The sequence below is a fragment of the Trichosurus vulpecula genome, chromosome 2, assembly GCF_011100635.1.
Source record: "Trichosurus vulpecula isolate mTriVul1 chromosome 2, mTriVul1.pri, whole genome shotgun sequence".
In the NCBI taxonomy this organism is placed as follows: Eukaryota; Metazoa; Chordata; class Mammalia; order Diprotodontia; family Phalangeridae; genus Trichosurus; species Trichosurus vulpecula.
This window is the reverse complement of record NC_050574.1, coordinates 40,261,912-40,288,324: the sequence shown is the minus strand read 5'-3', so window position 1 is coordinate 40,288,324 and position 26,413 is coordinate 40,261,912. Positions and strand designations below refer to the sequence as shown.

The 26,413-nt window shown below is 51.2% G+C and overlaps 3 protein-coding genes across 4 annotated transcripts; 2 read left to right on the top strand and 1 right to left on the bottom strand.

Annotated features, from left to right (window-relative positions):
- Window positions 1-236: 236 nt before the first annotated feature.
- On the bottom strand, window positions 237-8,510 carry LOC118839371 (trafficking protein particle complex subunit 6A-like). Its single transcript, XM_036746830.1, has 6 exons — window positions 8,384-8,510; window positions 4,385-4,452; window positions 3,986-4,103; window positions 2,135-2,218; window positions 1,734-1,827; window positions 237-1,192 (listed from the first exon to the last, which is right to left on the bottom strand). The coding sequence occupies exons 1-6, from the start codon at window positions 8,465-8,467 to the stop codon at window positions 1,161-1,163; spliced, it is 480 nt and encodes a 159-aa protein (XP_036602725.1). The 5' UTR covers window positions 8,468-8,510; the 3' UTR covers window positions 237-1,160.
- Window positions 8,511-8,828: 318 nt separating this feature from the next.
- On the top strand, window positions 8,829-10,895 carry LOC118839370 (biogenesis of lysosome-related organelles complex 1 subunit 3-like). 2 transcript variants are annotated; one of them, XM_036746828.1, is made up of 2 exons: window positions 8,829-8,990; window positions 10,070-10,895. In XM_036746828.1, exon 2 carries the CDS (start codon window positions 10,089-10,091, stop codon window positions 10,677-10,679), a length of 591 nt encoding a protein of 196 aa, XP_036602723.1. In that variant the 5' UTR covers window positions 8,829-8,990; window positions 10,070-10,088; the 3' UTR covers window positions 10,680-10,895. The 2 variants fall into 2 exon arrangements, with proteins under 2 accessions (XP_036602723.1, XP_036602724.1); XM_036746829.1 differs by lacking the exon at window positions 8,829-8,990 and adding an exon at window positions 9,206-9,818.
- A 283-nt stretch (window positions 10,896-11,178) lies between these two features.
- Window positions 11,179-25,281, top strand: LOC118836353 (very-long-chain 3-oxoacyl-CoA reductase-B-like). The gene is made up of 11 exons (XM_036743671.1): window positions 11,179-11,449; window positions 12,169-12,215; window positions 12,658-12,733; window positions 12,946-13,056; window positions 13,157-13,224; window positions 13,778-13,822; window positions 13,986-14,020; window positions 14,157-14,238; window positions 23,905-23,970; window positions 24,260-24,533; window positions 25,238-25,281. The coding sequence occupies exons 1-11, from the start codon at window positions 11,275-11,277 to the stop codon at window positions 25,279-25,281; spliced, it is 1,023 nt and encodes a 340-aa protein (XP_036599566.1). The 5' UTR covers window positions 11,179-11,274.
- Window positions 25,282-26,413: the final 1,132 nt, after the last annotated feature.

The following is a 26,413-nucleotide window of genomic DNA, read 5'->3' as shown; positions in this document are numbered from 1 at the left end:
CTTAGTGGAACTGGGTGGCCCTGATTACTCTGGGTGCCCTGATTACTCTGGGTGCACACCTGTGTCCTCTATTGTGTCTGTGGGTGTGGATGCATTGTGTTGTCTCTGGGGTGGGCCTTGCCTTGTGCCTATGTATGAGGCAGATAAGGACACTGCTCACACCCACAGGAGTCTTCCCCAGCTCTGCCTCCCTCTTGGCTCTGTGGAGTCTAAGGAGAAAGAAGAGTGACTGAGGCTCAGGGGGCCAGGACCAGGCTTTATTAGAGAGAGGAGACAGTGATCCCAGAACTTCAGCATGGCTCTGAGCCTCTGGGGAGGTCCCCTCAGACTCTGGGACTGAACGATCCCCCCGAGCCCATGGTCCTTACAGCTCCCAACACTGGCTGTCACCCAGGCTCCCTGACTTCTAAGGACCCAGGACTCTAGGACCACTAGCCTTAGAATCCTGTGGTTCCACCAAACATTCACAGCCCCAAACAGTCCCTCAGATTCCCAACCTGGCTGGGTGACCTCCTGGGCTCCCACCACTCTGGGAACACAGGATTAGTTCTGGGCCCCCATCTCAGGGGCCTGTCCAGAAAGTGGAGACTAGGATGGTTAGAGGACTGCAGACCTTGGGAAGGCACAATGGGGTGAAAGGCCTGGGGAAAACAAGCTTGGAGGAAAGAGTGTGCTGGGAGGTCAGGGCTCTGGAAGGGCTGTCATGAGGGAGGGGCCCCAGATTTTTCCCCCTTGCTCCCTGGGGGCACAAGAAGCAGGGGCTCTGTTCTGGAGATCTGCAGCCCTCCCCAAAATCAGAGCTGTCCATAAAGAGACTGGGCCACTCTAGGAGGCAGTGAGCACCTGGCCTCCTGGTCCAGGGTGGGGCCTCCTCCAGGCTCAGGCCCCCAAGAAGAGAAACTCATTGTTCCAGCTTCAGCATCTCCTGGCAGTCTGTTCCCTCCCGGAGCCTCAGTCTTCTCATCTGTATGATGGGGTAAGGGTATTGCTTCACCTAATCCCTGGGGTGCTTCGAATCTATGTAAAGCACTCTGTAAGCTTCCATTAGGATGAAAGGAGGATCTCAGAAAGCAGTGTCTGCCAGCTCTCTGGGGCCTGGGCTGGGATTGAGAACCTGCCTCAGTAGATGGGGAAAGGCTGGTACTTGGGCCTGTGGCCTTTCAAGCCTTCTGAATCACCACCTGGAACTTACCTAGAACAAAGAATGCAGCTGGTGAGGAGGGGGAGCACACGTGTGTGGGGTGGGGGGCTGAATGCGCAAGTGACCAGCAGCAGGGCCAGTGTGGCATGCTGGACATGGCCCAGAGGCCTGGGGTCTATTCGCTCTGGGGCAACTTTGGGCCAAGGACCAAACATCTCTGGGTGGTGGTTCCCTCATCTCCAAAGGAGGAGGGAGCTGGATTCTGGCCTCTCCTCCCTATCACCAAATGGCCTCCCACTGGGGGATCCAGAGGCCAGGTGGCCTTGGCCACAACCTTGGAGGCTAACATGGGCCAAAGATCTCCATCAGAAAAGTCAGGCTCATCCCTGGAGCCCTGCCTCCCTTCCAGGGAGGGGATAGGGCCAAAGGACAGACCTGTACTGCCCCACACCTGAGCTTGGGACCCGGAAGGAGGGAGGGAAGCCACATGGCCTGAGCCTTGGGTGGGCTCAGAAGCCCTGAGTCAACCCACTCTGGTCACAGGCTGACTCTGCCTTTTTACCCCAGCTAGCCCCCATCCCTGGAGACTCACAGGCAGGCAGGGAGGCTACGCTGGCTGTGACGGAGCTCTCGATGCCCAGGGCGCTGAGGGTGCCCCGGAGAAGACCACACGTGAAGGCAAGAAACTGGAGGGGAAAGACACGGCTATATCAACTGCCTCCTGGAAGTCCACAAGAAAGGGGGCTAGTCCTTGGACCCAGAGCTGGGGAGAACAGAGGGGGGTGTGTGTGTGTGTGTGTGTGTGTGTGTTTGTGTGTGCTCGTTCACCCTCCCAGTGGGGAGACACCCACTGCACACTGCTCATGTCTCTCAGAGCCCAGGGCCTCCCATCAGGCCCAGAATGGAGGGAGCTGATGGGGCACAGAAGGGAGGTGAGGGGGAGAGCAGCCAGACCTTTCATTACCAGGACCCCCTCCCCTGCCTACCCAGTACCTTGGGTGCTTCCTCCAGATACTGCTGGCCCCAGGCCATCTGTGTCAGGAAGGGAAAGTTGTTATCTTGCAGGATGTAGGTGCCCTAGAAGAGGGGAAATGCCATTGAGGCTGGGCCTCTGAGGCAGGCCTGAGGCTGCCCTGAAGACAAAGCCTGGGACTGAATGGACCACTCACTGCCCATGGGCTCACCGGCCTCAGTCTCCACCCTTATACAGTGACCGGACTCACAAAACCTTGGCACTGAGAGTGACCTCAGAGGCCGCCTGGTCTGGTGCAGGCCTGACTCCAAATCTGTTCTCCCATGGCCTGAATAAGGCGCCAACCGGTCAGGCAGGTGCCCCAACTCCTCCTGGGAGGGGGGCCACCCTGGGTCACCGGGAGAGTTCCTGTTTCCTGACCTTCCAGACTGTGAAATCTGCTGCTGCTACCACCTCTCCCACAGGCCCTCGGAGAAGAGAGTCAGATTGTCACTGCCCCCGCTGTGCTCACCAGTGTGCACACACACATACATACACACACACACACACACACACACACACACAAAGACATACACAGACAGACACACACTCACACTAAACAATAAAGTCTCAGTTTTTTTCAACCAGGCTTCAAGGGGGGTGACCTTAAGCACCTCCCCTGGGGTCAGGGCAGGGGAACATCAGCTCTTGGGCTAAGATAAGTCAGACCAAAGTCCTGCTCCTGCTCCTCAGGTCTTGTGTGACCTTAGACCAATGACAGGAACCCTGTTATTTCTGGGGTCCTGGCTTCCATCCCTCCTCCCCCAGGGTCTCCAGGATTCAGCCCAAAGATTGGCAGGACATGGCCCCGGGCCCCCTCCCTGCAGCCCGTTGGCCTCTTTGTCCGGTGGCAGGTCGCCACCTGCTGCGTGGCTGCCAATCCAGACTGACCAGGTGGCTAGAAGCCTCAGGGCTCTGGGAATCAGCCACTGTGTGGCCAACACTCCTGGAGCTGATGGAATCAGTCTTCCTTTGGGTCCTAATGGTTTACCCAGTGGGCGGGTGCTGCTAAGTGTCTGAGGAAAACCAACCACACCACTCACTCTGGGGTTTAGACTGCACGTTTCCCATTTTCTCTGTCCCTTTCTTAAATCCAGGCAATCAGCAAAACAGGAAACCAGGCCTGATTTGGAGCATTTTCGGATTTCCAGGGTGTGGACACTCGTGTGGAAAATTAACAATGGCTCCACTGAAATCCTGGGAGCCGGCTCTGGCACATGCCTTGTTCTCACCCAGCTGGATCCTGGGGCCCTGACTGTCCCCTAGGGAGCTCAGGGGGCCCTCCCCTGGTCCTGGAGCCGTGGCTGGGCATGTGTTGGGGGAAGGTCAGGGGAGGACTGAATACATAATCACCTTTGGCACGCAGCAAACCAGCCAATGAGGCTGAGGGAGAGGGGGGATTAGTGTCCCAATTTCACAAATGAGAAACCGAGAAAGAAGGAAGGAAGGAAAAGGAAGACATAAGTATTTATTAAGGCTCTACCGTGTGCCAGGCGCTATGTTAAGCCCTTTAAAAATATCTCATTTATCCTCACAACCACCCTGGGAGGCAGAAGCTATGACTAGTCCCATTTTACAGATAAGGAAGCTGAGGCAGTGATTAAGCACCTTGCCCAAAGTGTTGGAGGCTGCATTTGAACTCAGGTCCTCCTGCCTCCCGACTCAGCGCTCTCCCCACGGTGCCATCTCAGAATGGCAGTCTCCATTTGAAGCCAAGACTTATGACTTCAAGCTCAGGGTCTTTTCCAGGATAGTATAATGAGTCCAAGGACAAGGGGAAGTGAGTGAAGTCGGGCCCACTTCTGACTCCTGGGGGCTCCACCGTCACCTACCTGGTGGTTGGTCCTGAGGTTGTCCGTCTGCTTCCGGAACACAGCCCCCCACAGGTCCCTGCATAGGAACTTGATGGTGTCCAGCTCCTCTCTGAAGACCAGGGCCCCTCGGGGCAGTCTGGGAGAAATACAAGCTTCTGACTCCAGGGTGAAGGCAGGGCTCCAGGCCCAGCCCCAGGGGGCCAGGGAGAGAGGGTGCAGGATGTAACCCAAGGTCTAGGAAGGCTCTGGATTGGGGTGAAGGGAAAGGAGACCTAGTACCACCACCCATTTTGGCTCCTACTACCCTAGGGGGGCAGTGACCAACTGGGGGCTTGCCCCTGCAGAAGGGTCTGAGCACATGGGCAGAGAACCCTCCTAGCCCCTAAGCCCTCTGGAGGATGGTGCCCTGGCTCTCACCTCTCAGCCAGGCCTTGGCCCACACGGAAGCCCATACCCTCGAGGACTGTCAAGCCTGTCCTCTGTCCCTAGGAGAGGAGGGGTGGGGAGAAGGGGGCTCAGACGGGGCCATCAATTCTGGGCACCTCCCCTTCTCCCCCAGTTCCCCCCCACTCCCTCACTCCCTGCGAAAGGAGAAATTACAGATGAGTAATTTTGGATTAGGAATGGAAAAGTTTGCTCCCAGGGCTGGAATCCTAACTCTGGAGGTGGACAAGCCCTAAGACACCTTTACTTTCCCCCTCAAACTGCCAGAGAGGCCAGAGAGGTACCCAAGAAGGCACCAAGACTCTCCCCTCCCAGGACAGGGCCTGGTCCATGACCCCCGGCCTCGTTCTCTGTTCCAGGGAGCCAGAGCGGGAGAGGTGGGCTCCTGGCCCTTCCTCAGCTGGGCTTGGGCTCCCTCAAAGGCATTTCCTTCCAACCATGAACCCCTGCCCAGGGACCCAATCCAATCCCCAAAGACTGCTACAGTCAGTCCTGAGACAAGGGATGTGGAGGAACCAGAGAAGATGGGCCAAGTCTGGATGTCAGGCAGGTAAATGAGGGGCTAAGACTCCCTGAAAAGTCAGTGACACTCCAGAGCTGGGTGTACTGTGGGAGGGCCCGAGATTGGACAAGAGGTGGACAGGGCTGTTCAGGGGGGCCAGAAGGGCCTTAACAAAGACAGAGGTGGAAGAGGCCTGGAGGGCACCGAGCAGTGGGGGAAGGGGGGGTGTGAGAGGAGGGGAGGGGGCAAGAGGCCCTGTAGTGACCCCCAGCCCAGTCGCCTCCTGGGCCTGGATCATCTGTGCCTATGTCCAGCTCCCCCTTAGCAGTGAATGCCCATGGGGGGAAGGGGCAAGGAATGGAGGGACAGTGGGAGAAAGGCCTCAGGGACAGGAAATGAGGACAGCGCAGGGCAAGTGGGGAGGGGTGGGCCAGGAGAGAAGGAAGAATGGCAAGGTCATAATGGAAGCAGAAGGGGTGGAGGGAGGGCTGAGCATCCATCAGGCAGCATGTCTTAGGGGCACGTGTGTGCATGTGTGTGTGCGTGCACTGTCAAACCGTGGGCACACGCAGAGAATGGACTCCTCCAATCTTTGAAGGAGCCTCCATAAGAGGAGCGAGGAAGAGCCAGAGCTGGCTGCCAGGAGCCTTCCAGCTCACCTGGTTCACCTTCCTCTTTTTTCAGGTGTACGGGCATGCTGAAGGCTGTCCAGTAGTGGCCCTGCAGGATACGAACCTGGATAGTGGGGCAGGGTCTGCCCTCCTTCCACAAGGCCTCACAGGGATGGAAGAGGGCAGAGACCCTTCTCAGCTGCCTTGATCTCCCTGGGGCCCTCTAGCCCCAGCTAGGCCAAAGTTTCTGCCCTGATCAAACACTCCCCCCAGAGTGTCTGCTCCAAAGCTTTCTTCCCTACTCCCCCCCAGGCCCCTATCGTGGCCTGTCTCCCTGGCTCCTCACACCTCCCTGGAAAGCCTGAGGCCACCCAGGCACCCCTCCCAAGCTCCATCCCTCCTTCGAGTCCCCTCTGGTTCAACCTCCAACCTTCGCTCCAGGCACAGAAGGTGAGGCGGACCTTCCATGCCTGCTCTGGCCCCCATCCCCATCTACCTGCTCCTGCAGGCTTATCAACCACTCCCCACTCCCCATTCTCAACCTCTCCTGTCTCCTTCCCTGCTGCCTACAAACCATCTCCATTTCCCCCATCTTTAAACCCCTTCACTTGGCCCCACTGGCCCCTGAAGCCCCCATGGTCCAGTGGTCTGTCTTCTCTTCTTCAGCCAAACCTTACCATCTTATGTATATGAAGCCTCACCCACAAGCATTCAGTAAGGGCCTACTACCAGGCACTGGGGTTGGGGGTGGGGACCTGCCCTCAGGAAGCTCCCGGTCTGACCAGGGGAGATAACACAGGCTTACATATATGAGCATAGACAGAACGGACACCTGGTCACTGGTGGAGAAGGTTCTAGATACTCTCAATTCCTTGCAGTCTGGCTGCCAATTCCTTCACGTAAACGAACTGCTTACGTCAAGGTCACTGTGATCTCTTTCCTGGTCCCTCCCTCCTCCCCGGGTCTGGGCCAATCTCGGGGCTCCTAACTTCCTCCTTTCTGCCAAGGGCAGAACACCTGGGAGTCAATCTTGGCTTCCCAATTCTCCTCACTCCCATCTATGACCAAGCCTTGAGTTTCACCTCAGTATGTCTCCCCAGCTCCAACCAAAGTGGTCCAGCTCCTTATCGCCCCTGCCTAGACTCCTAAGTGGTCTCTCTGTATCCAGTCTCTTCTCTGTGGCCCTTGTCCTCCACACAGCCTTCAAATGGAGGCTCCAAGCACGAGGCTGACCAGGACACGATTCTGTTGGAGAAGCGTCAGTGGGACTCCCTCCCTAACCCCCCCCCCCCCCGCCCCCTCCTCCCCTGCCACCAAAGGCCCAGGATGGAACAGACTCCCATTCACAAGCTGCCTCCCTGCTTCTTCCCTGCCCCCCTTCCTTGCTCTGCATTTCAGCTTATGCCAGCTGGCTGACATGCACCAGACAGTCCTGCCCGGAAGTCACTCCTCCCTTACTTCTGCCTATTGGAACACCTAAGTCCCTAAGCTCAAATGCCACCTTCTTGTAGGGCTTTTTCTCTTATTGCCCGGCAGTTAATGCCCCTCTCTTTCAAATCAATGTACCTTTATTTTGTAAATACCCTGTTTATGTTTATCTGTGAGAGAGTAACCCTGATCACCCCAGCTGTGTGTGAGTACCTACCCCTGACCCCCCCAAATTACTTTGAATTCCTGTTTTATATGAGAGGCAGCCTGGCTTGGGGGAGATAGAGCTGGGCCTCAGAGCAAGTTCACAGCTGGGACCCAAACTGGCTGGGTGACCCTGGGCAAGACTGAGCTCCTCAGTGCTCCAAGTGACTCTCTGAGACTATGGCCAAGTGCCAGAACCAGAACTGCTGCTGGCCTGCCTGGTGGGAGCCTCCCCACAATAACAAGTACCTGAGCTATTAAATCACACAGTCAGTCACACACACACACATCATCCCCTCCACATCATGGGGGTTAGAGTCATGGTGCCCCACCATCTAGGAAAAATCTGAAAAAATGTTTTGGCTCTCCCTTCGCACCAGAGAAGAAGTCTGATTTAAAAGATAAAATATGTTGACATTATACAATACTATACATATATCTTGTGCATTTCTGAATTTCTAAACTTTTTCGATTGTCTGCTGCCCTTTGCCTGTGTTGTCTGTGGCTTTCACAAGACTCCCCAAAATTCCAATTTAATTTCCTATGCTGACCCTCGATATACTGAAACCAGGATGGGGAAAGCAGCAGAGTGGAAGGGTAACTGTGTACACACACACAGACACACTGTGCCCTATGTGCCTTTGGTCCTGTTCAATTCTCTGTGACCCCATCTGGGGTTTTCTTGGCAGAGATACTGGAGCGATTTGCCATTTCCTTCTCCAGCTCATTTTACAGATGAGGAAACTGAGGCAAACAGGGTGAAGTGACTTGCCCAGGGTCACCCAGACAGGAAACATCTGAGGGCTATTTGAACTCGGCTCCTCCTGACTCTGGGCCAGCCTCTCTGTGGCGCCACCAGCTGCCACCTCTAGGGGCCTGCTGTCTCCCAACAAAATGTAAACTCCAGGAGGGCAGGGAGTGTTTATGTATCTCTAAGGGCAGGTGGGGGGAGGAGAAGGGAAAGTGGGGAAAAGAGAAGGGAGAAGGGAGAGAGGGGAGGGGGAGGAGAAGGGGGCAGGGAGAAGACGAAGGGAGGGAGGGGATGGAAAGGGGAGGAGAGGGAGGTCGAGGAGAGGGGAAGGGAAGTAGAAGGAGGGGGAAGGGAGGAGGAAATGGGGAAGTGGAAGAGGGAGGGGGAGAGGGAAGGGGGGAGGGGAAAGGGAGATGCACAGTCTGAAAGGAAGGACAGAAGGCAGAGAGGACACAGGGAGGCCCTCCTGGCTTCACCTCGTCTCCTGAGCCCCGGCCCCCGCCATAGGCGGCCGCCACCACCTCCGTATGAAGCAGCTGAAATAGGGTCTCGTCCGCCATCGCCGGCGCTTCCGCCTTCAGCTGTCACTGAGCGCCCCACCCCACCATGTGGTTCCTCAGGCCCCGCCCACCTGCCCCGCATCCAGCAGTTCCATTGGCTGAAGACCGAGCCACGTGATCCCCGCCTCCCTTTCGTTCTAGATCCATGGCCTTTCCAACACTTCTATTGGCCCAGATAGATTTCAATGTGAATTCCGGCATCCTCTTCCTCCCTCCCGGCCTAAGGCTCAGAGGCCGAGCTGCTTTTTAAGTCAACACACACTATCAGGTGGCCGGGGGTGGGCGGGGCTAGGTAGCTCCTTCGTGCACCCCCATTGGTCAATTCCTTTTCCACCACCAACCCTTCGCTGTCATTGACAGAAGCGAGCGGCATGTCACGTGACCCAGAGCCGCTCGGCCTTGCTCATTGGCGAAGTTGGAAAGGTCTAAATCCGCCCTGCCTCCTCGTGACTGCCCCTCCCCTCCAGGAAGAGGCGGAAGGCTGCAAGTGGGGAAAGTGTCGCCTCGGAGCTCCAGCCGCCCGGTACTTTCCTCTCGCGGGGATCGACGGGATCCTGTCCTTGACCCCACCTATAGCGCACCCTCCCTTCCCTGTCTCTGGCGCTTCTCGGGGGCGGGGAGGGAGAATGGGTGCCCCACCCTCGAACCACCTCTCTCCCTAATTCTGCCCTTCCCCCTATGACTCCCGCCCCCCCATTCCCAGCCCTGCATTCTCCCCCTCCCTGATTCTCCCCCTTCCTGATTTTCCCTCCCCACCACCACTCATCCGTATTTCCCCCCTTCCCTGTGACGTTCCCTTCTGCCTGATTCTCCTCTTTAAAATCAACATTCTTTGATTCTCCTCTTCCTTCTGACACCCCCTCGTCAGAACCACCCCTATTTTCCCCTTCCCTCTATGACTCTCCCCTCCTTCATTCTCCCCTAGGTTCGCCCCCTCCCCATAGCCACCAATTCCTAATTCTCTCCTTCTCCCATGACACTCCCCTTTTCCACTACTCATCCCCCTACTTTTTCCTCCTTCCCTCTTCCACCTCCCTCCCATTCCTTATGGTCCCTGGTATATAGCAGTGTCCTCCCGTCAGAGGCCCCATTATGGAACCCCCTCCTCTCAGAATGATGCAATCCCTTCCCTGCTCCCCACCATGCCCTCTCTCTCCTGGTCAATTTTTGGAATAACTCGTCCACCTCCACCCACACCTCCCAACTCCTAAGCCTCCTCGAAGTCCCAAGTCTCTTTTCATACCGCACTACTGCTCCTCGGTGTCTCGTCACTCTCCCTCGAACTTTTTTCCCGTTTGGTTCCTGTCTGTCGTGGCACCCCTCCCAGGAGGGATCCCCACAAGCCTTCAGGGTGCGTTTTCCAGCCTTACAACCTCCGCCTTCACATAAAGCCCTTATGCGTCCTAGAGTGCCTTCCACCTCTCTCCGCTAGAGACTCTATCCCAAGCTCTATTCAGCCTACCTCCCTTCTCTTCTCCGATGGGGTCCCTGCCCTATCTGCTTCCCTTCTTTCTCCCGATGGATGGCTTCCACCGCCCCCTCCCACCATTGACCCGCCTTGGTCCCCGGAGTAAAGCGCCCTCCTTCCCTCTCCCCCGACAGCTCTTGGGCCTGAGAAGTCATGGCTTCACGGGCCGTCGGAGGACTGCGAGGTCGGCGGCCGGAGACTGTGGTGCCTGGGGAGGCGATCGAGACGGACTCGGCGGCATCGTCGTCAGAAGAAGAGGAGCTGTACTTGGGCTCGGCCCCGCTGTGCCGGGGCCGCCCCACTGGGCTGCGCGTAGCGGGGGAGGCACCTGAGACTGACTCTGAGGAGGAGCCAGCGACCCTGGTGGCCCACGCGGATCTGCCCCCGCTCGTGGTTGTTCGGGAACCAGAGTGGGCAGAAGAGGAGGCTCCTGCAGCGCCCGCGCTCCCTGCCTCGGGCCGGGCCTCGCTCCTGCAGCACCGGCTGGCTGAAAGCCAGGCTCGCCTGGGCCACGATGTGAGCGCCGCGGTGCGAGGTGTGTACCGGCGAGCTGGCCTCGATGTAGCGGGCCTGGCAGCCCGCCTGGCCGCCGCGCAGGCCGTGGGCTTGGCGGCAGCCCACAGCATCCGCCTGGCGCGCAGCGACCTTTGCGCCCTGGCCGAGCGCCTGGACATTGTGGCCAGCTGCCGCCTGCTGCCTGACATCCAAACTCCGGCTGAGGCGGGCCCCAGTCCCCGGGCTTAGTGGAGGCCCGGCCCTCCTGTGGTTCCCAAGGTCTGGTGCTCCTGTGATCGCTTCCCTGGGGAGGCTTGGTAGAGGCCGCCCCAGCACTTCTTGATCTCGGGTTCAAGGGCCCTCCACTGGGGTGGGGGACAGGAAAGGCCTGGAAGCTGGGAGCAAGGAGCTGCCTCACCCTCCGTACCCTGTCCAGATTTCAATAAAGTGTCTTTGGAAAGATGATTGAGTGTCCTCGGGATGAAGGGAATACAGTGGGAGGAGGGGGCACAGGCCCCAGTCCCCAAAAAAACGCCCAGGGCATTCTCCTGTCCATCTTGCACAACCAGTGCTGGTCACCAGGAAGCGCTGTGGCTCCTTCTAGGGCGCTAGGGTCCCTCCACCTTGGGTTTTAGGCTAGCCTTGCTAACACAGGCCCAGGCCCCGCCCCCGCTTCCATTCCACATTGGCTTTCCACAGTCCTTCAGTGCCAGGTGGCCCCTCCCTCCTCAGAAAGACCTTAGGACCTGGGTGATCCGTGGTCTTTAGTCCTCTGGGTTGTGCAGAGCTAAGCCTGCTCCTCACCAAGACTGTCCTCCCCAACCTCCAGGTTGTCCTAACCAGGATGGTACCATGGATGGAATCAGGTAGCTCAGCCTTCCAAATGCTGGGCACCGTGGCTGCAGCCTGGTGGCTTCTGCGGATAGCCTGGTGGCTGGGCCATGCCCTGCTCGTCTATGGGCTGCCCCAGGTTGGCCTGGGCCTTGGGACCTCTTTCAGGAAGCACGGAGCCTGGGCAGGTGTGTGGGAGAGGGAGAGAGGGAGGGAAAGGGACCCAAGGGGGAGGGAAGGGGCAAGGGCTCTGGTGATGGGGATCCTTGGTCCGGCTGCCTCAGAAGTTTGCCAACCATGGATGGAGCACTCCAGGACCTGGATTCAAAATTCAGTCAAGCTGCTTCGGACACCGGTTGGACTCCGTGAGCATGTTGCTTCCCCTCTGGGCTTCACACTCCATGTGTGTAAAATGAGTGTCTGACTAGGTTGCCCCAAGATCTGTCCCAATCTTGAATCTGATTCCATGACATGAGTAACTCCTGGGAGGTCATTTAATCTCTCTGGGCCTCAGGGTGGTTTTGGTGGGGTTTGTTTTTGTTGTTTTGTAAAATTGGGGCAGCTGGACTAAATGATTTCCAGAGTCCTTGGAAGCTTTAAATCTGGGACCCTCTGATCTGTGCACTGCATAGGTAGGTCCTCACGCACATGGACATCTCTAGGTCTGTATGTCCCTTGGTAGCATGGTCCCCTTGTATGGGCCCTCATTTCCTGGTTGAGTCCTACTGTGTAAACAGTTTAAACTCCTTTCCACTTCCTGGGCCATGGAGGTAGAACTGAGATGGAGGAGGAGGAGAGCAAAGACTCTCTCCCTGCCCCTTTCTGGGATCTCCCCTTTGGTGGGTCCTCCAGAGGGTTTCCTCCAGAGACCCAGAGATCCCCATTCCCAGCCTCTGTCCCTTCACAGTGGTAACCGGGGCCACAAGTGGAATCGGCAGGAGCTATGCTCATGAGGTAAGAGGGGCCTGGGTCTGCCTGAGTGTCTTTAATGTACCTGGGCATGGCCCCATGTCTGTTCCATTGCATTTCAGTACATGCTCCCATGCTTTTGGGGTTTTCTCGCATGCATGCTTCCCTCTATGTTCCCTGATCATTTTCTAGAGCTTCAGGCCATGTCTTTGCAGAGGGGATTCCTGTGTAAATATATACAAATGTAGTAATTAATATAATATATGTATTATATACATACAGTGAGATAGATGATGTATGGATAGATAGATATGTACACCCATATTTGTCCTTGGTGTTTCTACCCCTGGGTTCCTATTAATTCCCCACATCCCTCCTTGTCCTATGGACACCTGCTGATTTAGATGGGTCCTCTGGAGTCTTCTCTAGGTGTGGGAGGTTCTGTGTGCCCACCCCTCAAGTTCCCCATTCTCCTGTCTCCATACAGCTGGCTCGAAGAGGCCTCAACGTGGTACTGGTCAGCCGAGATCTAAGCAAGTTACGTCGGGAGGCAGAGGACATTGGTAAGGGCAGGACTAGAAGAGAGGGGCATGGGACAGAAATGAGTCTGGTCAAGGTTCCCTGGTGGGATTTGGAACTAAGAGACCTGGGTTCGACACACCTATGCCACCTACAAGCTGTGTGTGACTTGAGCCACTTCTCAGGTCTTTCCTCATCTATAAAATAAGGAGTGGCACCAAACTTCCATTTCTGAATTCTCTGAGTTTTCCTACAGCGAAACTCCATGGGAAGGAGACAAGAGTCATCCAGGCAGACTTCACTGGGGGCTTAGAAATCTATGAGGCAATTGAAACAGCCCTGGAGGGCCTAGACATCGGCGTTCTAGGTACCCACCTACTCCCTCTGCCCCTCTCAGTCCTGCCCCCAGAATCCCTCTCCATCCCCTTGCTCTGTGGTACTGACCTGGTTTGTTTTTTTTTTTGCAGTCAACAATATTGGTGTAGCTCCCCAGAAAATCCCTGGGAAGCTCCTGAATTTGGAGAATGCAGGCAAGGTAGAGGAAGCCACATCAACCCCGCCCCTCCCTCCCCCACTCATCACCCTTTCCATTTCTCTGACCTTTTCCATCTCTTCTTCTCCCCTATTCCTGCCTTCTTTATCTGTCCCTTCCCCCATCACCCTACCGTCCCTCTTATCTCACCCCCCATCTCCCTAACAAGGCCCAAAAGTGCTTTGTAAATTTAAATCAGCCCAGAAACGTGAACTCCCCTTGCTTTTGTGGCCATAATAATAATCAATGTTGAGAAAATGTTGCCTTAGAAATTATGATAAACTTCTTCCACTTCACATCTATTTCTTGTTCCTCTGTTTATTTATAAATGTGGGTTGATTGTTTTAATTGGGTCTCAGGTGAAGCTTGGGGAGAGGGGATTTGAGTGGTGAGGGGAAATTTCCTGGAGGAGATGGCACCGGATTGGGGGGGAAAGCCTTGAAGGGTGAGAAAGAACTTTACGTCTCATTAAACCCCAACCCAAGAATTCACGGCCAGGTTGCCATGAGAGACCCTGGGGACCATGGACAATAAGAGGTGTCCTTTGTCTTCTCAGAGCTTAACAGACATGATGAATTGTAACATGCTGTCAATGGTTCAGGTGAGACTGAGGCAGAAAAGAGAGGGAGCATCTTTGGCAGGGGATGGAAGGGAGTGTGTGTGGGGGGGAGGATATGGGAAGAGTTCAAGGGACACATGATTTCTGGGACTGGGCCCAAGGATGGATAATTGGGTAGACTGAGCCTTTGCCTCTTCCTCCACAGATGACCCGGATCATCCTGCCTCAGATGGCAGCCAGGTAAGGGCCCAGTATCCCCTTCCCCCCATCTCTAGATCCTACCTTCCCATCCATATAGACCTCCTGGCCTGTCTCATGCCACCCCCCACCATAGACACTCCTGTGCCTTTCATTCACCCATTCTCCAACTCTACAGGGGCCGTGGAGTGATCATCAACATATCCTCTGAGGCTGGCACACAGCCTGCCCCATTCTTGGCTTTATATGGGGCCACGAAGGTAAATGGGTCCCACATGTGAAAGAGCCCAGAACTTGGACACTTTCAAGTTACCAGGAGCAAGAAGGAGGTTCAGGCATTAGGATGGAATGAATAGAGTGTCAGATGTGGAGCGGAGAGCCGTGGGGTGGTGGGAGTGCCCCCTCGGCCCCTGATTCCCTCAAAGTCTTTGCACAGTCACCTTTCTCAGTTTTAGGTCTACTATATGTAAAACCAGAGAGTAGGGACTAAGTGATCCCTGAGACTTTCACCCCTATTCACCCACTACCCCTATGGGTTCAGTAATTATCTGATGGGAGGCCTCGTAGAGTGATAAACCAAACCAGCCAAAGCCTGAGTGCCTCATTATTAGGAGCCTCCTGGAAGGTTTAGAATGGGGCTCGGAGGGGAGTGAGATACTATGAAAGTAGGGGAATTAGTTGGAGGAATTGGGAGTGCTTGGCCTAGAAGTGTCTTCAACCATATGAAAATGTGTCATGTGGAAGAGGTGTTCATTCTGCTTGGACACAGAGGTCACTTTACGTTTTACTTAATAGGAATAAGGAACCGTTAAAAATTTTCTGAGCAGAGGACTGATGTAGACAGATCTGTACATAAGCAAGATGATCCTCACTAAAGGTTTGAAGAATAGATGGGTAGAGAGAAAGAGTGGACCTAGGAATACCTGTGAGGAAGCTGTTCTGATGCACTGAACAAGTGGCCGTGACAGCTTGAACCACAGTAATGGCCCTAGAAACAGGAGAGAACGGATAGAACAGGGTCCAGGAATATGGACTCCACGAGACCTTGTAACTGACTGGATCCTGGCAGGGGGAAGAGGGAAGGAGCAAAGATAACCCTAAGTTCCTATCAGAGGAGAATGGTTGAGTACTAAGTACTAATGTCAGAAAGAAAGATGGGGTAAAGGGAATAGGCCATGTCTTGGTTCTGGATGTGCTCCAGGTGGAAGGACCTGGCTGGAAGCTCGTGGTTGAGGCCAGGGCTCAAAGTCATGCTCTGCGAGTCATCAGCATTGAGGTAGCAGTAAAGCCATGGGGGAGATTGACTCTCTTCACGTCTCCCCTTCCATTCTCTCCTTTGGTGCTTTACATATCATGATCTGTTGAAAGAATGGAGGGTATCTGGCCAGGAGAAGAGATGACTGTGGATGAGGGGGATATGATAGCTATCTCTAAGTATTTGAAGGGCTGTCATGTGGAAAAGGAATTCGACTTTTTCTATTTAGGGCAGAACCAGGGACAATGGTGGAAGTTGCAGAGGCAAATATAGGCTTGGGGCAGCTAGGTAGGACAGTGGAGTATCAGTCAAGAACACTTGAGTTCAAATCTGGCCTCAGACACTGGCTGTGTGACCCTGGGCGAGTCACTTAATCCTCTTTGCCTCAGTTTCCTCATCTGTAAAATGAGTTGGAGAAGGAAATAGCAAATCACCCCAGTATCTCTGCCATGAAAACCCCAAATGGGGTCAGGAAGAGTCAGACACAACTGAAGTGACTCAACAATAATAAATATAGGCATGACATCAAAAAAAGTTTCCTATCAGAGCTATTGAAAAATAGAATTAACTCCCTCCCACGATAGGAGGTTGCCCCTCATTAAAAGTCTTAAAGCAGGAAATGTAAGTTGCATTAGAAGGGATTCCTCAACTATGGGATGGACTCGACAGATACTGAGATGCCTTCTCGCTTGAGGATTCTGGGATTCTGTAACATCCACATGTCCTGTGGAAGCCTTTTCCACTCTGAGATTCTTTGTTCTGTATCCTAAATACCCTCATGAACCTGAAAGTCTATAATCTAAGGTTCTTTCTATCTTTGACATTGTGTGTTCTAAATCTCCTCCCAGTTCTGACATTCTCTGTTCTAAGATAGCACCCCCTTTCTTCATACACACACACAGAGACACACATGCACACAAATATGCAGGCACACATGCACACACACGCCCAGACACATAGGCATGTACACATGCGCGTGCGCGCGCGCACACACACACGTGCACGCACACACACATATACACACAGACACACACAGAGCTCTGTGTCTTCATATTCCAAGGGCCATCTCACGCTCTCACATACTCTTTTCTCTGCTCCAAGTTCTCTTGCTTCTGATGTTTTCTGTTCTAAGGACACTGTCAAATCTGACATTCCCCTCTTTAAAGACCTTTCCAGATCGGACTTACTGTGCTCTAAGACCATCCCTGATATTTTCTGTTCTGAGGCTCTCCCCTACTCTGATATTCTCCATCCTATGGGGCCTTCCCAGGCCTGACATTCCGTGTTCTAAGGTCCCTCTTAGTTTTTTTTTTTTACCTTGTTAAATTTAATATAAATGCATTAAAAATTGCACATAATAGAAATTCTTAGTTCAACTATCATCACCATTCCTGTTCTTTGCATATTGAAATAATTGTGTATTTTGATGACTTTTTTCTTTTAAAAAATTTATTATTTATTTGCGACATTCTTTTCTTTTTAAGTTTTGAGTTCCAGATTCTATCCCTCTCTCCCATCTCTCCCTCACCCACTGAGAAGGCAAAAAGTATATCAATTATGCATGTGAAATCATGCAAAATGTATTTCCATATTAGCCATATTGCCAAAAAAAGAACAAAAAATAAAGAATGCGAGAAAATGATATTTTAGTTTACATTCAGAATTAATCAGCACTTTTTCATCATGAGTACTTTGGAATTGTCTTGGGTCATTGTATTGATCAAAGTAGCCAAGTCTTTCACAGTCAATCATCATGACAATATTGCTGTGACTGTGTACAATAATCTCCTGGTTCTGCTCCCTTCACTTTGCATCAGTTCATATAGGTTGTCCCAGGTATTTCTGAGAAACCATCCCTCTTGTCATTTCTTATACCACAATAGTGTTCCATCACAATCATATATCACAACTTGTTCAGGCATCCCCTCAATTTCCAATACTTCGCCACCACAAAAGGAGTGGCTATAAATACTTGTGTGTGTGTGTGTGTATGTATATATACATATATATATATATATATATATATATATGTCTTTTTTTCTTTGATATCTTTGGGGTACAGCTCCAATAGTGATATTGCTGGGTCAAAGGGTATGCACAGTTTTATAGACCTTTGGACATAGTTCCAAATTGTTCTTCAGAATGGTTGGACCAGTTCACTACTCCACCAACAATTCATTAACAGACCTACTTTCCCTCATCCCCTCCCAAATTTGTCATTTCTGTTAGGTATGAGGTGGTATATCAGAGTTGTTTTAAATTGCATTTCTCTAATCAATAGTGATTTAGGGCATTTTTCTTTTGACTATAGATAGCTTTGATTTCTTCTGAAAACTGCCCGTTCATATCCTTTGACTATTTATCAATTTGGAAATGGCTCTTCTTTTTATAAATTTGACTCAGTTCTATACTCAATATATATTTGAGAAATGAGGCCTTTATTAGAGAAACTTGCTGTAAGTTTTTTGATATTATTTCATTCTTTATGGTACCTTTTAGCAAAATGTAATTTCCCTGATTGGGTTACTAGGTGGTACAGTGCATAGAGTGCCACGCCTGGAGTCAGGAATACTCTTCATGAATTCATATCTGGCCTCAGACACTCAGACAGCTGTGTGACCACAGGCAAGTCACTTCACTCTTTTGCCTCAGTTTCTTCATCTGTTAAATGAGCTGGAGAAGGAAATGGCAAACCACCCCATATTTCTGCAAAGAAAACCCCAAATGGGGTCACGAAGAGTTGGAGATGACCATTAACTTGGGTGTAACTCTGAAAATAACCAGGTGAAGTGCCCAGGGTCACATAGCTAGTATATGTCTGAGGCCTGGATTTAAACTCAGGAAGATGAGTGTTCCTAACTGCAAGCCCACCACTCTATCTACTGTGCCACCTAGTTGCCCAATTGTTGGGCTTGGGTCCAATTAGCATTTTCTTTCAGCCCTTTTTTATGTTTTCACACTGTTGTCTTCTTCTAAGTTTATGTCTTGGTCTTCCCTGCCACCGTGGAATCTTTTTGTGGTCAAGGTTTGTTGGGGTTTTTTGTTTTTTGGTGGTTGTTATGTGTTCACTTTCCAGGCTACTTCTTGAATTTGAACGTTAGATTAAAATTGAGCTCTACTCTCTTGGGGGTGGGGTGGCACTGTCCCAAGCTTTAGGCTATCTTGTGCCTTGTTTTCACAGCTAGTTCTAGGAGTCGCTAAATTTTTAGTGCTTCCAAGGTGGTGTGATGTGGGAAGAGGTATGGTCACTTCTCTCCAGATCTGCTCTCTGGTCTTGGCCCAGGAAGGGCTTCTGCTGCCCTGCAGCCACCAACAGTAGTGCTCCTCTTGACCCTGAAACTGTGACATGTCTCCTGCTGTCCTGTAGCCACAATCACTACCCCCTCTCTTTGCCTTGGAACTGTGACCAAGGTCCCTGCTCCCTTGTGATTGACTACCAACACTAGTAGCCACTCTAGAACTGCTACCCAGAACTGTGAATGGGTCATAGAGTTGCCAATCACCCAGTGCCAGCAAAAGGTCCCCTGCGATCTGTTTCTGACCGGTTGTGTGACCCCCTTACTATCTCTGTGCTGAGAACTCTCAACTGCTGCTGCTGCTGCTGTTGCTGTTATCAGCTGTCTCCAAGGCTCACCATCAGTGCCCCTGTCATTCTGTGGGCCTTTGGCCACCCCGAAGTTGTCTTAGGCTGAAAAATGTCTCCCTGTGACCTGTTGTTGACATTGCTGCTTCAAAATTTGATTTGAGGCATTTTTTAAAAGTTGTTTGGCAGGAAATGTTGGGAGAGTTCAGCTGGGCCCTGGCACATACTCCAACATCTTGACCGGTCCCTCCTGGTTCTGTAATCTAAGGCCCCTCCTGTCCCTGATATACTCTGTTCAAAGTCCCTCTCAGCTCTGTCATTCCCTATGCTAAAGTTCCCTCTGACCCTGATATTCCCTGTTCTGAAGCCCCTCCCAATCTCTGTCATTTCCTGTCCTCAGTCCCTCCCAGCTCTAACATTCTCTGTTCTGAGCCCAGACCAGACCCCCAGAGACCTCCCACTCTAGCACATCCTTAGGACTAAGGGCTCCAGAATTCCTTTGCCTGGAAGCCTTGCTTGTCACACCAGGAAAAGGGAATGTGCCTTGGGGGGAAGAAAGCAGGAGTGCATTGCTAGGCTTGTCCTGGGGCTCCAAGCTTTAGGGATTCAGAGGAGGATTCTTAAAAAGAGGATTCCATAGAGCACTAGCAGGGCTGCAGCAAGGACAGGTCTTGCCAAAATAACTTTATTTCTTGTTAGGGCAGGTGCACAAGACTGGTACTGATCAAGGGTATTCAATAGATAGCATTTACCTGGGTCTCACCAAGACGTTCTTAGATGGTGTATCTCATGATGTGGAAAACAGAGATGTGGGCTAGGTGGCAGCTTGATTGGGGCCACTAGGGGGCACCACAGTGCATAGAGTGCTCGGTGGGGAGCTCAGAGCCTTACTAGCTCTGAGGGCAAGTCACTTAATCTCTGTTGGCCTCAGTGTCCTCATCTGAAAAATGGCCATAATAATAGTACCTACCTCTAAGAGTTGTTTTGAGGATCAAATGAGATGATAATTGTAAAGCATTTAGAGAAATGCCTGGAACATAGAAAACATAACAAAAATTCTAACTATTATTAGCCATTAAGTGCACTGAGTCTCAAAACCCTTGAATGACCAGACTCAGAGAGTTAGTCATTTATGCTTGGATGTTGACTTGGAAAGAAGTCTCTGGTGGAGTGCCACAGGAATTCTGTTAAGTGGGTTTCTTTTAATCATTGACTTGAATGAAGGCACAGATGAAATGTTGATTCAAATGTGTAGTTGACCCAAAGCTGGGAGGGGAAGGAGAAAGGAATGTGCATTTTTATACTGCCTACTATGTGTTAGGCACCGTGTTAGGTACTCTGCTAAGATTATCTCAATTTGTCCTCATAAAACCCTGGGAAGTAGGTTCTGTTATCATGCCTATTTATAGAAGAGGAGACTGAGGGTGGCAGAGGTGAAGTGGCCTGTCCAGGGTCACACAGCTAGGAAGTGTGTGAGGCTGGATTTGAAGTCAGATCTTTCTGCCTCCAGGTCCAGGCTCTCCTCCCCCTCCCCCCCAATAACTGTGGATGACATCCAGGATCCAAAGGGATCCTGGCAGGCTAGAGCATTGGGTGGAGTCTAATAAGATGAAACAATATAGGGATGAATGGACCCTTAGGTGGTTGTTTGTTGGTTGGACAACAGTTTATCTGAAAAAGATCTGAAGGTTTCAGTGGATTGCAAGCTTAGTATCTAGTATGACTGTGACCTAGCAGCCAAAAAGCTAGTTAGATCTTGGGCTCTGAGAAGACCATGACATGTTCCAAGAGCAAGCTGCTGATCAGTAGCATCTGTCTGTACTCTGCTCTGGCAGGACCACATCAAGACTCTTGATTTCAATTCTGAGCGCTACCCTTTAGAAGAAAACTGACAGTCTGGAAAACATTCAGAGAAATGTAACCAGGATGGTGAGGGGCCTCGAGGACATGCCATATGAAGCCTGTTCACAAAGCTGGGAAAGCTTCTTCTGAGCCTCCCAGATGCTAGGGCTCTTCCTGCTCTCTCCCCACCACCAACAAACCCAGTCTTGCCTTCAGTTGATTTTGATGAGGCTTATTTAGGAATATGGGCACTAGGGGGCGCCATAGTGCACAAAGCGCCAGGCCTGGAGTCAGGAAGACTCATTTTCCTGAGTTTAAATTTGGCCTTGGACACTTGCTAGCTGTGTGACCCTGGGCAAGTCACTTCAACTTGTCTGCCTCAAGTTTCCTCACCTGCAAAATGAGCTGGAGAAGGAATGGCAAACCACTCCAGTATCTCTGCCAAGGAAATGCCAAATGGGGTCACAGAATCAGACAGTACTAAAAAAAATGACTCAGTGACAAACAACAACAAACATTTCTCTCCAGATAGAATATAAACTTCTTGAGCCTATGCTAGCAGTAGCAAGAAGGCCAATTCCGCTGGTTTCTAGTATGTGTGACCTAGATAGAAGACTACATAGTAGAGTGGGTAAAGTGCTGGATCCAGAGTCAGAGGGCCTAGGTTCAAATCCTGCCTCTGACACTTACTACCTGTGTGAATGTGGGCAAGAAATACGTTGTTGAGTTGTTTCAGTTGTGCCCAACTTTTCCTGACCTCATTTGAAGTTTTCTTGGCAGAGATACTAGAGTGGTTTGCCATTTCCTTCTCCAGTTCATTTTACAGATGAGGAAACTGAGGCAGACAAGGTTAAGTGACTTGCCCAGGGGCACATGACTAGTAAGTGTCTGAGACTGGAATTGAACTCAGAAAGATCGATCTTCTGGACTCCAGGCCAAGTGTGTACTATGGCGCCACCTAGCCTCCACAGGTACTAGGTCTATTTGGCTTCACCTTCTTTATCAACTATGCCTTCTGCATGGGACAGAGGAGAATCCAAAATTCACAGCAGGAAAGTGTCTTAGAAGCCCATTTTGTCCAGACCTCTCATTTTGCAGAAATCGCACAGTAGAGTATGTGGAACACAGCCAGCACTTAATAACTGTGAGAAACATAGTATGTAGGCACTTAATAAAAGCTTGTTGATTGATTTTCATCTAGAGTTGTTCACTCTCTGAAGGAGAGTCAGAGAGTCAGGGCTGAGGGGAAACCCTGGGCAGGGAAGGCTTCCTAAGAAGAGTCAGGGTGGGAGGGGGTTAGCCAATCTGGGTCCAGAAACATTGTGGAAGAGGTCCAAGAAGTCAAAGAGCCCTGGGGGCCAGGGTGATCAGGAAGGACTTCCTGGAAGGCAGCAATCTGACCCAGACTTTGAATGACTCAGCAAATTGTCAGGGTGAGAGGAAAGATTTCTCTGTTGTTTGGGGAACTGTGGGGCAGCTAGGTGGTGCCATAGTGCCTGGAGTCGGGAAGACTTCTCTTCATAAGTTCAAATCTGGCCTCAGACACTTACTAGTTGTATGACCCTGGGCAAGTCACTTAACCCAATTTGCCTCAGTTTCCTCATCTGTGAAATGAGTTGGAGAAGGAAATAGCAAATCACTCCGGTATCTTTGCCATTTTGCGGCCAAGTTTTGTTGTTCAGTCATTTCAGTCCTGTCTGACTCTTGGACACGACTGAAATGACTGAACAACAAAACTTGGGAACTATGCTCAGGAGAGAGGCCAATCTTAGGCTGTGCCACAGTTTAGACAGAACATTGATGAGCTAGAGAAGGTGCTGATGGGAACCAGGAGGACCTTGAGTCTGATCCAATACAAACTCCCCTCTTTGGTGTTTCAAACCTTCCTAGCCAGGCTTACACCTCCCTTCCCAGCACTATTACACATGAGCACAGCAGGATCACAAATGGAGAGCTAGAAGGGCCATGAGAGGCCATCCCCTCATTTTACATGTGAGAAGATTGAGACCCAGAGAAAAGAAGTAACTCACTCACAATCAGGTGGTAGCAAGTAGTATGGGTGGGATTTAATCATTGCTCTAAAGCTAGGAGGGGCCCAGAGGTCATCTAGTCCAACTGAGGCCTGGAGAGCTTAAGTGACTTACCCAAGATCACACAAATAGTTAGTCTCAGAAACAGGATTTGAGGCCAGCCTGGATGCAGCCTTCTTCCCGCTGGACTATGTAGACTCCTATCTGTACTATGCATGCTAAGCCCAGTGGAACTGGCTTTCTTACTGCTGTCCATAGAGGACATTGTAATCCCCACCCCACTGTGCCTCTATTTCTGGACCACTCTCCCTACTTGCCTCTGTCTCTTAGAATCTCTAGCTTCCTGCAAAGCTCAGCTCAAATGCCACAGTCTACATGAGGTCTTTCCGGATCTTTCACTCTGCCCCAGGTACTTCACCTGTCAGTTACCTGATATTTAATAAATAATAGTCATTAGCATTTCTGTAACACTTGGAGGTTTGTTTGATCCTCACAGCAACCTTGGGAGGTAGGTGCTATAACTATGCCCAATTTACAGATGTGGAATCTGAGCCAACAGAGACAGAGGTTAAGTGACTTGCCCAGGGTCACACAGCCAGGACGTGTCTAAGGCAGGATGTGCACTTAGATTTTCTTGAAGCCAAATGCAGTGCTCTGTCATTGTCCCAGGAGCTGCATATGTTTGATATGTATGCATATGGACATGTTTGGCAGGATGGAATGGAAGACTCCTGAGGGCAGGGATTGCTTTGGTTGGTTTTTTTTTTCTAACTTTATCTCCAGTGCCTAGAAGAGCCCCTGCATAGAGCAAACAATTAAATACTCCCTCACTGTTTGATTGGTTGGTAGAACCAGGCATATTTAGCCCAGAGAAGGAAAGAATTCATGCAGGACTTGGGAACTCTCCTCCAGGATTCTGAAGGACACCATGTAGACAAGAACTAGTCTTGTTCTCTTTGAGCCCAGAGGGCAGACTCAGGAGCAGTGAAGCATCCAGGGCTGAACAAGAGTCCTATCAATGACAGCTGCCCCAGAGTAGAGTAGGCTGCTTAGGGAGGTAGTGAGCCCCCTGTCCTTGGAGGTCTTCGAGCAGAGGCCAGAGGACTGCTTCTCAGTGAGGGCTTCCTCTTCAGTGAAGATTGCCCTTCAGGGGTGGGTTCTCCTCTGGGTCCCTTCTGATGCTAAAATTCTGTGATTCATCCTCTCTCCCTCATAGGCCTTTATCAATAGCTTCTCTCAGGCTGTGGCCTTGGAATACCAGTCTTCTGGAGTCATCATCCAGGTATGGGTGGGAGTGTGAGTGTGAATGTGCTCATGTGATTGTTAGGGCATGAAGGGATGGATTGGAAGGTCTGTGAGGAGCTCTGAGAGGGGGAAGAGCTTGGGAAAAGGGCAAGGGGGCCAAGGCAAGTGGGATGCAGGTTTGGTGAGCTAACAGGAGGGCAGGGCTAAGCTGGGTACAGGAGGGTAGGGGCAAAGCTGGGTGACCAGCTGAGGGGGAGGAAGCCTTTGGGAGGTGGATAGAGTGAAAGTTATGACCCTTTCATCCAGTCATCAATTTCTTCCTCCAGACTATTACCCCTCTGATAGTTTCCAGCAACATGAGCCAGATATCCCCCAGAAAATTCTTGGTGAAATCTGCAGATGACTTTGCCAGAGAAGCCTTGGACACTGTGGGAGTCACTAACTTCACCACAGGCTGTTTCATACACTTTGTCCATGTGAGTGACTGGGGTGCCCACTGGGTTGAGCTAAGAGGGAAGGTGTCCAGACTGACTCCTAGCTGGAGGGGTTGGCTGAGGAGGGAAGGAAACAAGCATCCATCAAGCATCTGTTACATGCCAGGCACTGTGTCAAATCCTTTACAAAGATCTCATTTGATCCTCACAACAACCCTGGGAAGGTAGGTGTTGTTATTATGTCCACTTTCCAGTTGAGGAAACTGAGGCAGACAGACATTCATTGACTTGTGCAGGGTCACACAGTGGTAAATTTCTCATGCTGGATTTGCACTCAGGTATTGCAGACTCCAGGCCCAGTTCTCTAACCATTATCACCTATATGCACATATCTAGGTAGAAGTTGGGTCTTTGGTGTGTGTGTGTGGGGGGGGGGCAGGGGATAATGGTTTTTTTGAGCAAAAGCAATGGGCTTCAGGGAAGAATGGGAGGCATGGATGAAGCCAGGTGTCTGCCCTAGGTGTAGTGTCATGGAAAGAACATTCAATTTAGATTCAAAAGACCTAGGTTCAAATCTTAGCTTTGCCATGTATTGGACCCTTCATCTGTCACCTTGCCCAAGGTATGTCTGGCACATGGCAGAGAATACTGGATTAGGAATTTCCAGTCTTGGCTGTAAGGTCTTGAGCAAGGCCCTGAATATCTGAGACTCAGTTTCCTCATCTGTAAAATGAGGGGGATGGCTCAGGGGCCTCCCTTCCAGCTCTAAATCTGTTATTCTAAAATTTAAATCTCCAAAATTCAGGTGTTTTTTTTTCACTTGTGAAATAAGAGTGGCTTTGACAAGGTGATCTCCATGGTCCCTCACAGCTCTGAGTCCTCCTTTTGGAAAGGATGAGCTCCTGGACCTGTGATTTCATAGGAGGTAGGAAACTCCTGGTGAGGAAACTCCCTCTCTCAGTATAGCTTGTCTGCAGTTTAGAGTTGCTGAGTTGTTTGGGGCAACCAGAGGGTGCCACAGCCTGTCAGTATCAATGCTGGCCCCTCATAAGGTAACACTGTAGGTAACCCTTAGCCTCTCAGCCACATTACTTTTGGAGTACTTGGATGTTCTGAGAAAGTCATCAGAGCAAGGACTGCACCCCCACCACCCCTGCCCTGGGTCTAACACCCTTGAGGTCTTGAAGGAAATGACCTCCATCAGGCTTAGAGTGGCATGGACACATTCCAAGGTGCCAGCTGTCATAATATTAGACAGGACAATGGGAACTCACTTATCCAGAGCCCATCTGTCCAATGATCTAATCTCCAAAACTTGGCTTTTTGGGGGGGCAGTGCCCAGTTATAGGGCACATGGCTCTCTAGAAGTTGGTTGTCAGAACACAACCAGCTCTATAAAATTCAACAATGTAGGATGTAGTTATCTAGAGCCCACTGTAGGTAACTGTTTTCAACTGCCCTAGAGTGCAGGTATCTGGAACTTGGTCACCCCCAGTCAGCTCTCAAGAGCTTAGTCCTTCAGAATTGAGGTCACTGAGACTTAGTTATCTGGCATGCTGTTCTCTAGAAGTCATTGACCCAGAACAGAATTAAGAGTCTGACGAGACCCCAAAAAAGAAACACCCTAGCTTTGAGCAGTGTAGGCATCACAAAATGTGTGCATGTACATGCAAGCTTCTGCATCTCCTTCAAAGGAGGACCCATCAGGGATTTACTCTGAACCTACTGGCTCTTACTCAACACAAAATTCTTACAACCCTGGTGCTCTGGTTCTCTAAGTCCAGAGAAGATTAGAATCAGCAGATTAGAGAAGCATGGACCCACTGAAAGAAGATGGACTCAGGGTGCAGACCCAGACATAAGGTTTAGGATGTGGCCAATGTGGGAATTTGCTGTTTGACTAGGCATACTTACTGCAAAGGGGAAAGTGTGAAGGAGAGGAAATAGATTTAATTTAATTTTTAAAAAGATTGGAAGGGTTCATGGAATTAACTAGAGAAGGATAAGGGGGTTGGTGGGGAAGTAAGTGGTAGGAGCAAAAGATGG

Bases quoted from the DNA above. Each gene is read 5' to 3' on its own strand.
- LOC118839371 (XM_036746830.1), bottom strand. From the start codon at position 8,467: ATGGCGGACGAGACCCTATTTCAGCTGCTTCATACGGAGGTGGTGGCG. The intron at 2,219-3,985 runs GTAGGTGACGGT...CCCCTCTTCTAG, and splicing joins ACCTCAGGACCAACCACCAG to GGCACCTACATCCTGCAAGA. The intron at 1,193-1,733 runs GTGAGTCTCCAG...TCTTTGTTCTAG, and splicing joins CGTAGCCTCCCTGCCTGCCT to GTAAGTTCCAGGTGGTGATT.
- LOC118839370 (XM_036746828.1), top strand. From the start codon at position 10,089: ATGGCTTCACGGGCCGTCGGAGGACTGCGAGGTCGGCGGCCGGAGACT.
- LOC118836353 (XM_036743671.1), top strand. From the start codon at position 11,275: ATGGTACCATGGATGGAATCAGGTAGCTCAGCCTTCCAAATGCTGGGC. The intron at 11,450-12,168 runs GTGTGTGGGAGA...GTCCCTTCACAG, and splicing joins GAAGCACGGAGCCTGGGCAG to TGGTAACCGGGGCCACAAGT. The intron at 12,216-12,657 runs GTAAGAGGGGCC...GTCTCCATACAG, and splicing joins GCAGGAGCTATGCTCATGAG to CTGGCTCGAAGAGGCCTCAA.